The sequence below is a fragment of the Myodes glareolus genome, chromosome 6 (genome assembly GCF_982192425.1).
Source record: "Myodes glareolus chromosome 6, mMyoGla1.1, whole genome shotgun sequence".
In the NCBI taxonomy this organism is placed as follows: Eukaryota; Metazoa; Chordata; class Mammalia; order Rodentia; family Cricetidae; genus Myodes; species Myodes glareolus.
Genome location: NC_142031.1, coordinates 101,508,473 through 101,524,958, shown reverse-complemented (window position 1 = coordinate 101,524,958; position 16,486 = coordinate 101,508,473). Strand labels below are relative to the sequence as shown.

Below are 16,486 nucleotides of genomic sequence, written 5' to 3'. Positions count from 1 at the left end.
GGAACGAGCCAGATACGTGGATCTCTATTTAGCAAGTTCCAGAGCAGCCAGAGCTACACAGTGAGACCTTGTCTCAAAAAAAAAAAAAAAAAAAAAGCAAAAAAATAAAGCCAGATGTGGTAGAATGCTTGTTACCCCAGCATGTGGGAGGTATAGGCAAGAAAGCTAGAAGTTCACAGCAAGTTCTGACTAAATAGTCAGTTCTAGACTAGCCTGGGCTATATGAGAACTGTGAGCATTCCAAACCCAAATAAGAATGCTCCAACACATTCCAAGACAATGAATTTTGTTCACAGTTTAGACTGGCCACCTTTAATGTTGTGCTCCTTGTTTATGATGCTACCTAGGAAATATGAACCTTGCTAGTTATTTCCTTTGTCTGCTGTCTTAGTTTTGTTCTACAATTTTCAAACTTACACAGAAAAGTTCGAACTGAAGAGAAGTGGAGGAAAGTACCTTTATCCTTCTCAAATTAGGTGCTTAAAAAAATCTGCAGAATAGCTGGGTGATGGTGGCTCAACCTTTAGTCTCAGGACTTAGGAGGCAGGGACGGATGGATCTCTGGGAGTTTGAGGTCAGTCTGGTCTACAGAGCAAATTCCAGGGCTACTCAGTGAAACCTTATACTGTGGGGGGAAGAGGGAGGAATCTGAAGAATAAAAGACTCTGGGCCACAGTTGCTGTTTATCACTATCGGGAATTATTCTGATATTATTCATCAAGGATTTGCAACAGAAGGTCTAATTTTGTCTTGTTTTCATCTCATTTCATTTGTGTCTGACAACTTAAGTTTGGGTGCCTATCCAAAGAATTTGTAACTTAAAGCTAAGATTATCTGATTATTTCCCTTGAACTGTATATGTAGTAGCTATACCAGAGAATATAAATGAGTTGAAATTATTTTCATGTTCCCAAAGAGTAGCACAATTATTACATTGGGGGTGAGAAGAGAAGAAAAAAAAGAGAGAGAACAATTTTTCTGATCTCTCAAGGCAGTTAAAATGAACAAGTCTATGATTCCAGGACATATAATTTTAAAGTCTAAGGCAATTTACCTATCACTTAAATTTATAAGATATTCAAATGGAACTGAATGTCTACCCAAGGAAAATCAATATCTCCATAAGGCACTCAGAAGTTAGTTCAGAATTTCTACTGCCACATACCGCTTACTAAATATGGGAGAGAAAAATCTTTCCTCTTCGAACAGAATCTAACAAAGCTACAAATTAACAGGAATAGATGATAAAGGGCTGCAATGGAGTCATTATTTCTTACGTGTCTTAGGTTAGTATGAAAGATAACAAATGGTATGAGAACAAAGACAGGCGGGCTACATCTGGTGTTTGCTAGTAGTCATGAACATTCTTTTCCCAGTAAGGAAAGAGCTGAGAGCAGTAAGTGCTCCAAGGTTAGAAGGCAGAACAGAGAAGAGTAGTAAGAAAGTGACTGTAAGCATCATCTATAATGGTCACAGCCAAGACTAAACCACAGTAAAATTTAGAATGCTGTCCAACTTGTACTTTTATTTTCCTTCTGAGGTAAGTTCTCATTATGTAGCTCTGACTGGCCTTGAATTCATAACTGTCTGTACTGTCTCCTGAATGCTGGGACTAAAGACGTGCAACACCATACCCTGCTACTGGATAGGCACATTACAAGAAGCAGATTTGGCATAACAATTACCTTAATATGAGGTCGGTGAGATGGCTCAGCAAGTAAAGGCAATTGTTACATAAGCATGACAATCTGAGTCCAATCCTCAAATCCCACATAAAAGTAGAAGGCATAGACTCCAGAAAGGCAGTATCTCTCCACACATACAACATGCACACTCACTCTAAACATTTAAAAATTAAAACTAATCGCAGAGTTAAAATATAAAACTTCTGGGGCTGGGGAGATGGCTCAGTGGTTAAGAGCACTGACTGCTCTTCCAGAGGACCCGGATTCAATTCCCAGCACCCACATGGCAGCTCACAACTGTCTGTAATTCTAGTTCCAGGAGACCCAACACTCATGGCAAAACATCAACGTACATAAAATGTAAATAAATATTTAAATATATATATACATATATATATAAAAAACTTCTAGAAGTTATAGAAGAAAATATAGGTGATTTGATCAAACTGGATTTGATCATCACTTTTCGATACAATAACAAAGGCTCAAGTTCACAAAACAAAGGATTAATAAAACTGGCATACATTCAAATTAAAAACTTCTGCTCTGTAAAAAGAAACTGCCAGAGTCAGGTCTGGAGAGTTAGCTCAATTGGTACAAGAGCTTGAAAAAACCTAGACAATGTGAGTTCCGATCTCTGAAATTCATAAAAAAGCCAGATCTGGACGCACTTATCTACAATCCCAGTGTTACTAAGAAAATAGAGGTAATGACAGAGGAACTGCCCAGAAGTTTCAGGGTAGTGGCAGAAATAAAAGACATTTTGCCTCAAAAGCTATCCTCTGGCCTCCACTTTGTATGTAGCATACATGAACATATACTTATATTCACAACCGCCCCCACACATACATTTGGAGTGGGCAAGACTGCCAAGAAGGGGGAACTACAGTTTTTGAGAAAATATATATAAAAAAACTTATCAAATAAAATATTATAATCCAGGGCTAGCCGGGCGATGGTAGCGCATGCCTTTAATCCCAGCACTTGGGAGGCAGAGGCAGGTGGACCTCTGTGAGTTCAAGGCCAGCCTGGTCAAGAGCTAGTTCCAGGACAGGCTCCAAAGCTACAGAGAAACCCTGTCTCCAAAAAATCCAGGGCTAGAGAGCTGACTGAGCAGTAAGAGCATTGGCTGCTCTTGTAGAGGACCCAGATTCAATTCCCAGCACCCATAACAGTGGCTCATAATCATCCATAATCCCAGTCCCAGGGGTATCCAATGCCCTCTTCTGGCATATGTGGGCACCAAGTATACAAGACACAGAGACATACGCTCAGAAAAAACTTACATACCCATAAAATAAAAAAACAATTTTTTTTTTAAAAAAGAGAGAGACTACTATTCAAAATGAACAAAAAAACCTTCAGGAGGCCAATTTAAAAAAAACAAACAACAAAAATGGGCCAAGAACCAGGGCACACTTCTCACCAAATGACATATTCAAATAGAAAATAAGCATGCAGAAAGAGAAATATAGAAAGCATGCAATCAGGAAGATACAAATTACAACAGTGACATACTGATATGCACCTATTAGAATGGCCAACACTTAAATGACTTAGATGACTGATAAATAACACAAACTGATGATAAGGGTATAAAGCAACAGCAGTGCTATTCACTGCAGCAGAGTGGCAACTTGTTACTAAATTTAACATACTCTCGCCATAATCAAGCAGTCACACTCTGTAAATTTACACAGACAACATATACCCACAGAAAAATACAAAGTTCATATTTTCACTCATAATTGCCTCATAATTGCTAAAACATGAAGTAACAAATGCATCTTTTAATTGGTGATAGTTATATGCAAATGCTATTTCATTTTACAAGAAAATGTACCATACGCCATAAAAATGCACAGAGAAATCTCTACACACATTACTAAATGGAAGATGACTGGAGTCAGTGAGGTGCTTTGGTTGGAAAACACCCATCCACCAACCTTGACAGCTTGAGTTTGATCCCTAAGACCACATGGGTAGAAGAGAATCAATTCCTGTAAGATGTCCTCTGATCTGTATAGAAATGTCATGATACCAGTGCAGGTGTGAATGCAGGCATGTAAATGCACACATTCAAAAAAAATTTTTTTGTTGTTTTCTTCGAGGCAAGTTTTCTCTGTTTAACCGATCTAGCCATCCTGGAATTTGTTCTGTAGACCAAGCGGGCCTCAACTCAGAGAACCACCTGTCTCTGTCTTCCAAAGGCAAGGTTTAATGTTGTGTGCCACCATGCCCGGCCCCAAAAGAAATTTTTATGCAATTTTTTAAAACAATGCCCATTTGATGCCAGGCAGTGGTGGTGCACACCTTTAATCTCAGCACTCAAGAGGCAGAGACAAGTGGATCTGTGACTTTGGGTCCATCAGTCCTACAGAGCTAATTCCAGGACAGCCAAGGCTGTTACAGAGAAAACCTTTCTCGAAAATCAAAAAAATTAAAAATAAGTAAATAAAAACAATGCCCATTTGAATACTTTATGACAATCTCAGAAAGGCAAAATTATGAAGACAGAAAAGATGAGAAGTTAGCCAGAAGACACTGTAGACAGAATATGAGCCTACTTAGTGGTGTTGGGAAATATTATTTTAAGGTGTTACTTTTGTTTATGCTGCATTTGTTTAACTCTGTGAAGTTGTGATTCTTTGTCTGTCTAAAACACCTGATGGTCTAATAAAGAGCTGAATGGCCAACAGCAAGGCAGGAACAAGATAGACGGAGCTGCCAGGCATAGAGTAAAAAGAGGAGCAAAGAGAAAACAGAGAGGAAGATGTCAGGGCCCAGCCACCCAGCCAGCCAAGAGTAAGAGTGAAAGTAAGATATACAGAAGTAAGAGAGAAAGAGAAAGAGCGAGAGCGAGAGCGAGAGAGCGAGAGAGCGAGAGCACATAGACAAAAAGTAGTCAGGATAATTTAAGAAAAAAGTGTGCAAGAAATGAGCCAAGCTAAGGCCGGGCATTTCTAATTAACAATAAGCTTTCGTGTTTGATTTATTTGGGAGCTGGATGGTAGGTCCCGAAAAAGCAAAAAGAAGAAAACATCACACAACTTAGGGCAGTGAAAATACTCTGTACGGAATACATGTGCATAAATGTCTTTGTATCTGTCCCAAGTCTTAGAAAGTACACTACCAAGACAGAATCCCAAAGTAAACAGAACCTGGGTGATAAAAATGTGCTAGTGCAAGTTACCAAGTATATCTAACAAGTGTAGAACTGATAAAAAAGAAAAAACATGAGACAGACTTAACTGCAAAAACAGTGTCCAGCCTGTAATTTGAGCACTCAATTGGCAGAGGGAGGATGATTAGTCACCAGAATACCAGCCCAGCCTAGATATCCAACTGTAAACCAGTGCTACCTGGTGAAACCCTGTCCCAAAAATAAAAGAACAAAAAGTATATATTCAAGAAAGCACAAAACAAACCCTGATGTGAGCAAGTCTGTATGTACATAGGTCAGAGTAGGAAACATGGAAACACCATACTTTACAATCAATTGGAACCTAAAAGTGTTCATCAAAAGGACATTTTATGCCTGACCAACCTCTACATTCTGAGGATTTACACTATGGTTCTTATGCTTATTGCTTATTATATTTCCTTATTACAGCTCCCAATATACCCCTCTTTCTACTTCGTGGTTTTTGGTTTTGCTTTTACTAATCCAAAATCCAGTGATATCCTCATATTCTTTCTTTCTCTCTCTCTCTCTCTCTCTCTCTCTCTCTCTCTCTCTCTCTCTCTCTCTCTCTCTCTCTCTCTCTCTCTCTCTCTCTCACTGAGACCAGGTACCTCAATGAACTTGAAGCTCGCAGTGCTGGCTAGGCTGTATGGCCCCTTTACTGGTGTTATAAATTTGTAGGTACTAGAGATCCAAACTCAGATCTCTATGCTTATACAGCATATATTAGTCACAGAACAATCTACGAGCCCCTAAAAGACAAGTATATAGAGAGACATCTATTTAGAGATATTTTTATATCAATAGAAATTTTTATTTTTTATTTTGGTTTTCAATACAGGGCTTCTCTCTGTAACAGTCCTAGATATCCTGGAATTCACTTTGTAGACCAGACTGGCCTCAAACTCACGGAGATGCACTTGCCTCTGCCTCCCCTGTGCTGGGATTAAAAGTCTGCACCACCATACCCAGGTAGGAAAGTATATTTCTGAAAATTCCTCGGTCACAGAGTCCAAGTGGTCCATGGTGGGTGGCTACTGCGCTGTGTCCGACAGATTAAAAACAAACACATCCACCCCTGCAGGAAACTACTGCAGAGCACTAGGTTAAAAGGGAAAGAAGCAGCTGATGGTCTGAGAATAGCAATAAAGCACTGCCCTGCAGCAGTCAGAGATTACCTTTCCTCTTCCACCTGCTCTTTCTCCCCTCTTTGTTGCTGCCACCATCACTGCTGCTGCTGTTCTCAGAGCTCTGAGAATCTGACTGACCATCACTGCTTTCTTCTGAACCTTCTGACAGTTCTTTCACTCCATCTGGCACATCTTTCTGAAAATGTAGGCATCCTGTTAGGATTGTTACCATTTTAGCAAATAGAAACTAAATTTCTAATATATAAAGCATTAACTTAATTAATTGATAAATTCTTATTATAAAATAGTAAAACCACAAATATTTGATAATATCCTGATTTTTTGGGTCAAACAAATCAATTTTCCATCTACATTCAAAAGATAAAAATCATACACAACACTTGTATGCAGGTACAACATATGTTTTAATTACACCAAAACTGGTAGATATAAATCCAAGTAAAAGATGTAATGTTCAGGTTTAAAAAGCTAGTAAGAATTTTGTTAGATATATTTGGGTTTGTGTGTGTAGGTACCCCGTGTATTCTGAATTCAATTACAGAATTAAAGTCAGGAGAACAAGATTATCACATTATTTTCACCTAACTAGGTCCTCAATATTGATTAAAGAGTTAACAGCAAGAAAAGGAGTTTTTGTTTGCATTTTTGTTTTTTTTGACACAGGGTTTCTCTGTGTATTAGTCCAGGCTGGCCTCAAACTCACAGGGATCCGCCTGCCTCTGCCTCCCAAGTGCTGGGATTAGAGGTGTATACCACCACCGCCCGGCATGTTTTGTTTTGGTTTTTGGTTTTTGGCTTTTAAAGAATCATATCACTTTCTTTCATTTCAGTTTTGAATAATGAGAATGTTAACTAGAAAGGATAACTATGATAACTACATATAAGAAAAATAGGGTAGTAGAATATGAGGAACTAGGGAAGTAGGGCTTTCTGGCTTTGTCTTCTCCCAATTACACAGCCTTAGTCTAAAGTAATCTCACATAGCTTAATTCCAGTTTCTAAAGTGGAATAATAGTACCTACCGTAAATAGTCACATAAAAATTAAACGAACTAATTAATATTAAATGTTTACAATAGTGCTTTATGAGAACTCAATGTTATTTACTATGCATTTACATAGTACAAAAAGCATACACAAATAAATGAATTAGTGAATGTTATTTCTCTTATGGATTTTCTTTCCATCAATACTTTCGTTGTCCCACATAATTATTTTCATACTCAATTAAAAAATGAACTGACAGACACAAAAAATTGCCCTACATCTAACTGGCACCACATGACATATACCTAAGACCATTAAGTCAGACTGAGTAAGAACAATTGATTTCCACTTAAATTTCTCTCTAATCCATCTCTTATGTTATACACTTTCTTAAAATACAGACCCCATATTTTTATATTCCTTCTTTCAAAATGCAGGACAGCTTTTATAGAGTTAGTTGCCAGCCAGACATCTTGACCTGTAGATTCAACAAGTATCTGAAATACAAATATAATTATCTTCTTTTTGTAAAAATCTTGTGATCCCTATGGGATCAACGGCTCATGCCCCAAATCTCACAATCTTTTCCCACTGCTTTACCCATACCAAATGTAAAGTGTTCTATGCCTCAAATCTCTCTTGGGTCTACCTATTTTACTACGCTGAGTTCCTATTCCAAACTGTAATCTCCTTTTCATAAAAATCTTAAAACACAGATTTGCTGGTTCTCCCTGAAGACCTCTGCCATCTACTTACTCAACACAGCACCCAAACACAGAGTTCAGTCAGGGTGAAACTTTATTAACTAATGCTTATCAATTATCTTGACTCCAGTGACTATCACACCAATTTTCTCTACTTTTGAATGCATTCAGAGTTTTTTCTGTCCCTTCATTGAGCTATTTATCCTTGAAGGCCTTCACTCCTCATATATATATGGCCTTCACTATGGATAACTATAGATTATCCATCTTAGTCTCTGGCATAGACTTGTCAAAATATATTAAGACATACATTATTTGAATTCTTAATTTTTTCTTTAACGATTTTATTTATTTTATGTGTGTGAGAGTTTTGCATGCATGCATATGTACACCGTGTGTGTGCAGTGCCTGTGGAGGCCAGAAGAGGGAATCAGGCTGGAAACTGAATCCTGTTCTTCTGTAATGATCAGCAAGAACCTTTTGTTGTTGTTTTGTTTTTTGAGACAGGGTTTCTCTGTAGCTTTGGAGCTTGTCCTGAAACTTGCTCTGTAGACCAGGCTGGCCTCAAACTCAGAGATTTGCCTGTCTCTGCCTTCCAAGTGCTAGGGTTAAAGGTATGCACGATCACTACCCAGCCAGCAAGTACTCATAACTGCTGTCTACAATTAACTCTGAGCTCTTGATAGAGTGTCAAAACCTTTGTACTTCCTTATCAATAGCAGGATTAGGAAACCTGACTGTTCTGTTTGACTCGAGTTCTGGAAACATGGTACTTAAGTGAGTTAGCATCTCTTAAGTGATGAGTCTTTGTCAGCTACTGATTAGCCTGCCTCAGAGTGGGGGCTGACTACTCAGAGAGACAATAATGTGATTAGAAAATTGGGACTTTTAGTCCAGCTTCTCAAGGATGAAGGTTGAGTTGATGACCAATGACAGAATCATGCATGCTCATATCATATATCTTCCATTAAAACTCTGAAGACCAGGGCTTTGGATGAGCTTGTACATGGCTAAAATCAACTTTGTACTTGGAGGCTGCCAGTATGCCAAGACAGATTCCATACTCAATGACTACACCTCACTTTATGAATGCCTTTTATCTACATTACAATAAATGGAAAACTTTTAAAAAATTCCCACTCTGGCATATTTTATAAGCAGTCCTAGAAAGTTAATCAAATCCAAGAAAAAGGAAACAGGAATATCAATTACAGCTATCATTCAGAGCTTAGGTCACAACCAAAGACTTATAACTGATAGCTGAAGTGAAGGGCAACCTTTGGTACTGAGCCCTTTGCCTGATACAACAGTCAGACAGTATGAAAACTGAGTTAAATTAAAAGGCACCTGGCTGATTTCAGTTGGAGAACTGCTTGATAAGTAAAAGAAACATCCAAACACTGTTATCAGAAGAACTGTACAAAGTGGTATGTAATAATAGAAAATATATTTTCAGGTTGTCTTCCCCTATCTCTGTAATACAGCATGCATTTAAGAAATGCTATTAAAATCATGGAAATATCAAAAAAGGGAAATCTTCATTTGTAATTAAAGTCATAACACCCATAAGCTAAACACTAGAGACAGACAGAGGAAGTTAAGATTAAAAAACAGAATGGGTTGTGCTATATTGCACAGATTGGCCTTGAGCTCACTATATAGCTAGGGTGATCTACAATGGAACATTACTTTTGCCTTGGCCTCCTGAAAACTATGACTAATAACTATATAACACCACATCCAGCTGCTAGATGTATGTTCTTTAGCTTTGAGGCAGGATCTCACTATGCATTCACAGGCTTACCTGACTAGAACTCAGAGATAACCTATATCTGCCTTCTGAGTACTGGGATTAAAAGCATCCGAGGTCACCACATCTGGTGACATTTATTTGCTGTGTTTTGTTTTACCTTATTTAGTGTGTAACTATGAGCACCTGTGTGCCGTAGCGCACACAATGAAAGCTAGAGGACAACTTGTGTTTGAGAGAAACACATTTATAAGTGCTCAGAGGATCAAAAGCAGTTTGTCAGTGCCTTTACACGTGAAACCACCTCAACACCCTAGGTGAGATGTTCTTAATGTCAGTGAATTCCATACTACCTCTGAGCATTGTGATGACCTCAGAAATAAGAGGTAGTGGGACAGAAGTAACTTCCTATGGATGTGTCACTTTGGGTATAATAGCCTGTCAAACATTCATTCTTGTTTGCTGATAAACTTCCTTTGAGAAACATGCCCTCTCCATAATCATCAGGCTGTCACAAGCTTAACCACAACCTTACATCAAGGGTCATAATGATTCTATACATTTGTCAACAGCCATAATTCATGTATGGTGTCACATGGGTTGGGCTACACCAAGTGAGTCAAATTTGAGTAAGGTGCCTCTTGCTTTAGTCACTGCACTCTTGTCTCTCTAGACTTACAGTTTGTAGAATGGAGACGCAGAATGAATTCATATACGATGAGGAGAGGCTGAATGAGAATAAAGCTAAAAGAAAGAACAGAGACCAAGACCAGATGACATCTTTTGATCAGCTAGATCCAGCCTGGATTTCCCATGAATGTTTAGCTGCATGAGTTAATAAATTCTACAGCCTACTTACTAAAGCTCATTTAGGCTGGTTTTCCTACTCATAAGTGAAAGGATATATTTTAAGAAGAGGTCACCATTTCAGTGTACAAAATTAGATACTAGTCAGCTAGCTATGAAAGAAGAAATGTAAGCATTAAGTCTGATCAAAGTTTCTATTCTTGTTCTAATACAATATGTCTCTTGAACTTTAGTTTTCTCCATTATGAAAAAGGAATAACTATAACCATAAGTTTTGATGAGGAAGTATATGAGTAAAGAATCTATATAGTATGTTTCAAAATAATTATCAACTTGTAATTTAAATATTTTTGAAGTTGTTTAAAACAAGAAAAAGGGACTAAACAAAGGGCTCAGCAGTTAAGAGCACTGACTGCTGCTCTTCCAGGACCCAGGATCAATACCTAGTATCCACAAAGTATCTAACAACCATCTGTACCTCTAGTTTCAGAGAATCTAACACTGCCTTCTGGCATCCATAAGTACTGCATGTATGTGGTACACAGACATACATACAGGCAAGAAGCCAATACACATAAAATGTATCTTAAAAGAATTATTTTAAATCAAAATATATACAAAGGGTGCCTTCTTGATGTTCATGAGACCTTGAGTTCAATTCCCAGAACATCTCCTCCCTCCCCCAAATTTATTTACTTACTTATTTTTAGGGTTGAAATATTATGTCTTCCTGGAAATAAGTTCCTCAAGAACAGAATTCTGTCTCTGTGACTCAATTATTACATATTGTCACTTACTATTTCTTGTCTCCCGAGTAACTTACCTTCAAAGTATACACTCCCATTCTACCTGGGACTTTATAGAAGATTCCTTCTTCACCTCGGGAGTTTGTGTGCAGCATTGCATTTAAGCATGCAAGAGGGGAAGTCCCGCTACAAAGCAAAGAAGGTGAAGAGGACAATGATTAGTTTATCTCTGAAGAGTCTTTGTAATTCTGACTTAATTTTTAAATCGACCAATATTCCTTTCTTTAAATATATTTTTATATAAAATAAAAATATCAATAAAGATTACGGGGGGGGAATGAATGGAAAAGCCAGTCTTGAGTATCTAAAGGGGGAAAAAGTCCTATATCTAACACTTAAGTAAAAGTAAGAAAACAAAATCCATATAGAGCAGTATCAAATTCATTTTGCAAACCTATTTAAACACAAAACTTTAGAAGTATACATGAAAGTGGAATATACACGCATGCATTATGTGCTTGCACAAGTGCGCGCGCACACACACAGATTCAAATAAATATTCGTCCTCTTATATGCCGCTGCACTAAAATAAAGGTGATTTGTAAAACTGACATGGTTTCTTAAACTTCACAGGAGATCATTTTAAAACGTACTCAATAGACTTATTTTGCTTGGCTTAGGTTTACCATTATCTCAATTATTATGGTAATATTATATTATTATATTATATGGTAATATCTCATTATATTAAGTACATAACTTATTATGTAGATGCAAGAATGTATTTTCTAGCATGATGGCACACAACTATAACTCCAGAATTTAGGAGACCAAGAAAAAAGGATCACAAGTTCAATGCCACTCTCTTACTATAAAACAAACTCCTATGGGGAGGGGGGGATTTCATTTAATTAATTTCCAAGTGTCATCAAAGCTTACTGTAGTCCCAAGAAACAAACAAACCAAAAAAAAAACCCAAAAAAACAAACAAACAAAAAAAACCTGGCAATAAAATTCCCTAACAGGCACCCTTATCTTGGTTTGTCATTGCATTAAGGAAATGGGACTAATACTGAAGAGATAACTTAGCAGTTAAGAGCATGGGCTGCTCTTCCAGAGGACCTGGGTTCAATTCCCAGCACCCACACGGCAGCTCACAACTGTGTGTAACTACAGTTCCAGTGGATCCAACATGCTCACACAGACACACATGAAAGTAAAACACCAATGTACATAAAATAAAGGTAAATAATTTTAAAAAAAAAAATAAAGGGAGAAAAGAAGGGAAGGGGAGAAAGGGAAAAGAAAATGGGGCTAGAAGGAAGAAAGGAGGGAGGGAGGGAAGAAAATAGGGCTAATGTTCTAAAGTCTAATGTTGAGAAACAAGATGGGCAGACGTAGTGCCTGTCTGCCTTTAATCCCAGAATTTGGGACCCTGACTTCAAGGCCAGCCTGGTCTATAAAGGGACACAGAGAAAACCTGTATTGAAAAACAAAACAAACAGACAGACAAATAAATGCTTTAAATTAAGAACAATATTAAAATATAGAAAATAAAATGATAAAAATATGACTAAAATTCAGTTATCAGTCTAAGGTCAAGGCTACAGTATAAAAGAAAGTACACTAATACTTTTTCATATGGTTTGTAGGATTTTGTTTTTGTTTTTGGACAGAATCCTCATTCTATAGCACAGGTCTAAAATGGCGTGGAACTCTAGATGTAGTGCAAGCTGGCAAACTAAAGGCAATATTGCTAGCTCAATCTCTCAAACACTAGAATTACAGGTATGAGACACTATAGCTGGCATTTGGTGCTGGCAACACTTAAAGCAACGTGTTCATGTACCTAGAAAAACAGAAGTAACAAGAAAACACGTTGAAAGTTCATATGAAAAGAAGTATACAGAGTCAGGAAATGGTCTGAAGTCTTAAGTATTTTGTTTGGGGTTTTGTTTATTACAATTCTTGAGGGGCAAAACAACTTAACTGAACATTCTCAACTCATTTCTATCAGCTCTCTGCTGATTAAACCAAATCTACTACTACAGAGACCATAACCTACAGAAGTGGAGGAATTGACATTAAGAAAGGCACAGGCAAGTAGACCTCTGGATTCGAGGCCAGCCTAGTCTACAGAGTGAGTTCCAGGATAGCCAGAGCTACATAGAGAAACCCTGTCTCGAAAAACCAAAATGAAGGAAGAAGGAAAGAAAAGGCAGATAGGGGGCTGGAGAGATGGCTCAGCAAAGAGCACTGGCTATTCTTCCAGAGGACCCAGGTTCAATTCCCAGCATCCATGTGTACAGCTCACAACTGTCTGTAACTCCACATCCAGGGGATCCCAAACTATCACACAAACACACCTGCATGCAAAATACCAATGCACATAAAAAATAAATAAATCATTAAAAAAGAAAAGGGCAGAACCCTGGAGCTCACTGGCCAGTCAGTCTAGCCAAATGGAGATAATGGGAAGTGGAGTGGAGGGAAGGGCAGTAGAAAATACTTGATGTCCACCTGATGTAGGAGGGTCATCTATTTGTTACTTTCATTGGTTAATAAAGAAACTGCCTTGGCTTTTGATAGGACAGCAGCTTAGATAGGCGGAGTAGACAGAACAGAATCCTGGGAGAAAGAAGCAGAGGCAGGCAGAGACGCCATGGCTCTCCTCTCCAAGATGGACGTGGGTTAGAATCTTGCTGATAAGCCAAGACCTCGTGGTGATATACAGGTTATTAGAAATGGGTTAATTAAGATGAGAAAGTTAGCCAATAAGAGACTGGAAGTAATGGGCCAGGCAGTGTTTAAAAGAATACAGTTTTCTGTGTAATTATTTCGGGGGAAGCTAGCCAGGATCCAGGTGGGAACACAGCCCACTGCTCCTTCTACATCCACCTCTGACCACCACAAATGCACTTGCATTCACATGAACATGTACATATACTAACACCAAAACTAATTAAAAAAAAAAAAGTAAGTCACAAAATATCTTGGATATCTCTAATGGGCTTGTGTTCATTCATCCCTTTTTTTTTTGAATTGCCATAATGTGGCATATCAAAACCCAGAGAGAAGGCTGCAACACAAAGGGGCTAGGATTAAAGGAATGTGTCAGGAAGCCCAGCTGAAACTGTTAAAAATACACACAACAAAACACAACTTTTTGTCCAACGGTTGGCAGAGTACTTGCCTACCATGCCTTGTGAGGCCCCTGGGTTCAATCCCCAAAACCAAGGAGGCAAAGTAAGATCCTTGCCCAATCATCTACCTACCTTTAACACAAAAGTGAGGCAAAAATATGAGTTTATGTTCAATCACCTATGCAATTTTTTTTCCTGTTTCAATGTCTATGAGACAAAGATGTCTAAGAGTTTAAACATAATGCATATGAAATACCTAACTCCCATCTTAACCAAGGTCATTTCAAATACTGGTCATTATGACACTAACTTTTAAATCTCATGATAAACAGGTCATAAAATAAAAGTAACTTTAAAAATCCTTCTTCATTACTCTAATAAGGGTCCTAACTACCTATTTACTATTTTATTACAGATGATTAGGTTGCCTAAAGGATTGTTTTGCTTGTTTTCCTTCAGACAGGGTTTCTCTGTAACTGCCCTGACTTGTCCTGGTTGGCCTTGAACTTACAGAGGTCTGCCTGCCTCAGCCTCCCAAGTGCTGGGACAAAAGCACATCCCAGCTGGGATGATTAAAGTTCTAACATCTGGACCAAACCCCAAATAGTGTTTGTCTTCAAACTAAGTACGAAAGGTTACACATGAGATCTTATGATTCCAGGTAAAAGGAGTGCTAACGTGAACCCAGACACTAAAACCCATGTTTGTGAAGAAAATAGATTATGGGTATAATTATATAAGAACTTAACTGGAGATAATAAAAACTCAGTAATCCCATTATATTTTATATCATTCTCCTTATTGGGTAGTTAGTGTTCATTTGGCAATGTAATACTGTATCTTAATTGTTAGTGCTGTTATAATTGCTTTCTCCTTTTTGGTTTTTTTGTTTGTTTGTTTTGTTTTTTGACACAGTATTTCTCTGAAGTTTTGGAGCCTGTCCTGGAACTAGCTCTTGCAGACCAGGCTGGTCTCAAACTCACAGAGATCCGCCAGCCTCTGCCTCCTGAGTGCTGGGATTAAAGTTGTGTGTCACCACCACCCAGCTGCTTTCTGCTTCTTTATAAAAACTAACAGAAACTGAACTGGAACTGGGCCCTCTGCAAAAGTAACAAGTGCTCTTGATTGCTGAACTCTTGTCTCCAGACAGGCTTTGCTTTCTGTTTTTGTGACAGAGCTATGTAGGATGTGAATGTTGAAACTCTGAGTTTTTAAGTAGTTGTCTGACATAATCATTTAGTCAATTCCTGACATTTTCTATCAGATTCTTTCTCAGAGAAGTAACTTAGAGTTACAGTAAATCTTTGATTATACTAAATGGCTTTGACTTCAAGCCTCAAAAACAAATACTAATAGAAGTGAGTATCAGGCACGTGGGGTTAAGATCAGAGAAAGTTGGGCATGGTGGCACACATCTAATTTTGAGACAGAGCTTAGTAAGACCCTGCTTTAAACAAAACAAAACAGACCAGAAGACATGAAACAGCCCAGCCCTCAAAGACAAGACCACCACGAGCACCTATAAAGTGTCTAACAGACCAAAATCAAAGAACCTGCCACAAAAGCACCACGATACATATGTAACAATATTCACACATCATACACACAAATAACTTAAAATTTAAATATTAATAAAGCTTTATTCAAAACCTGTTACCTAAAAATGAGTTATTACAAATGAACTTATCAGAGTACTAATTGAAGTTGAGAGAGGTTAATCTCAAACTGTAAGCAAAATGGCATGTCTATGACATGAAAACACAGATGTTTCTTCAAGACTTACATCAAAGTCATAACTGAAATTTAAAAGAAAAATACAACTACACTATAAAAAAGGGAATTGATATAACCAAGGATTGTCTAAAGTAACGGGCAAACACAGGAAAAACTCAATTCGTAAAGGATTCAGATTATGAATTAAAATCTGTTCTGCCTGGTTTAAAGTAATATCATTTGGGTAGACAATTTACCAATATCTTCTATCAGTCAAGCAAGCATTTCCAATCTCATAAGCAACAGAAAGCACACATAGCTCTCTTATATTTTTTAACATCCTAGAGTACTTCACTGCTGTAAGACAAATGACAATTTTGATAAACCTTAATGCCAGCAATTTCTAAAATTATGGCCATGTTAATAGTAACAAATTATAAAAATTAACAAACCAAAAAGCTCGTTTAGTAACTAACATTTATATAATATAACTATTACTTCATTTCTAGGCCAGTTAGTTTTATAAAGTAAAATTCATGCAGACAAAAGCACATTCAATAAATCTTGTACTCATTTAGAATAAAGTAATACTTCTTACCTTCTGCAGTTGGAATGCA

General features: G+C 37.6%; 1 protein-coding gene across 1 annotated transcript in view; it reads right to left on the bottom strand.

The window, feature by feature from the left end:
• Positions 1-16,486, bottom strand: part of Asxl2 (ASXL transcriptional regulator 2) — a 79,130-nt gene that overhangs the window by 36,797 nt on the left and 25,847 nt on the right. The window contains exons 3-4 of the mRNA XM_048436626.3: positions 11,091-11,199; positions 6,048-6,195 (exon numbers count right to left, since the gene is read on the bottom strand). Coding sequence (XP_048292583.1) covers positions 6,048-6,195; positions 11,091-11,199 — 257 coding nt within the window. The remainder of the gene's footprint in view (positions 1-6,047; positions 6,196-11,090; positions 11,200-16,486) is intronic.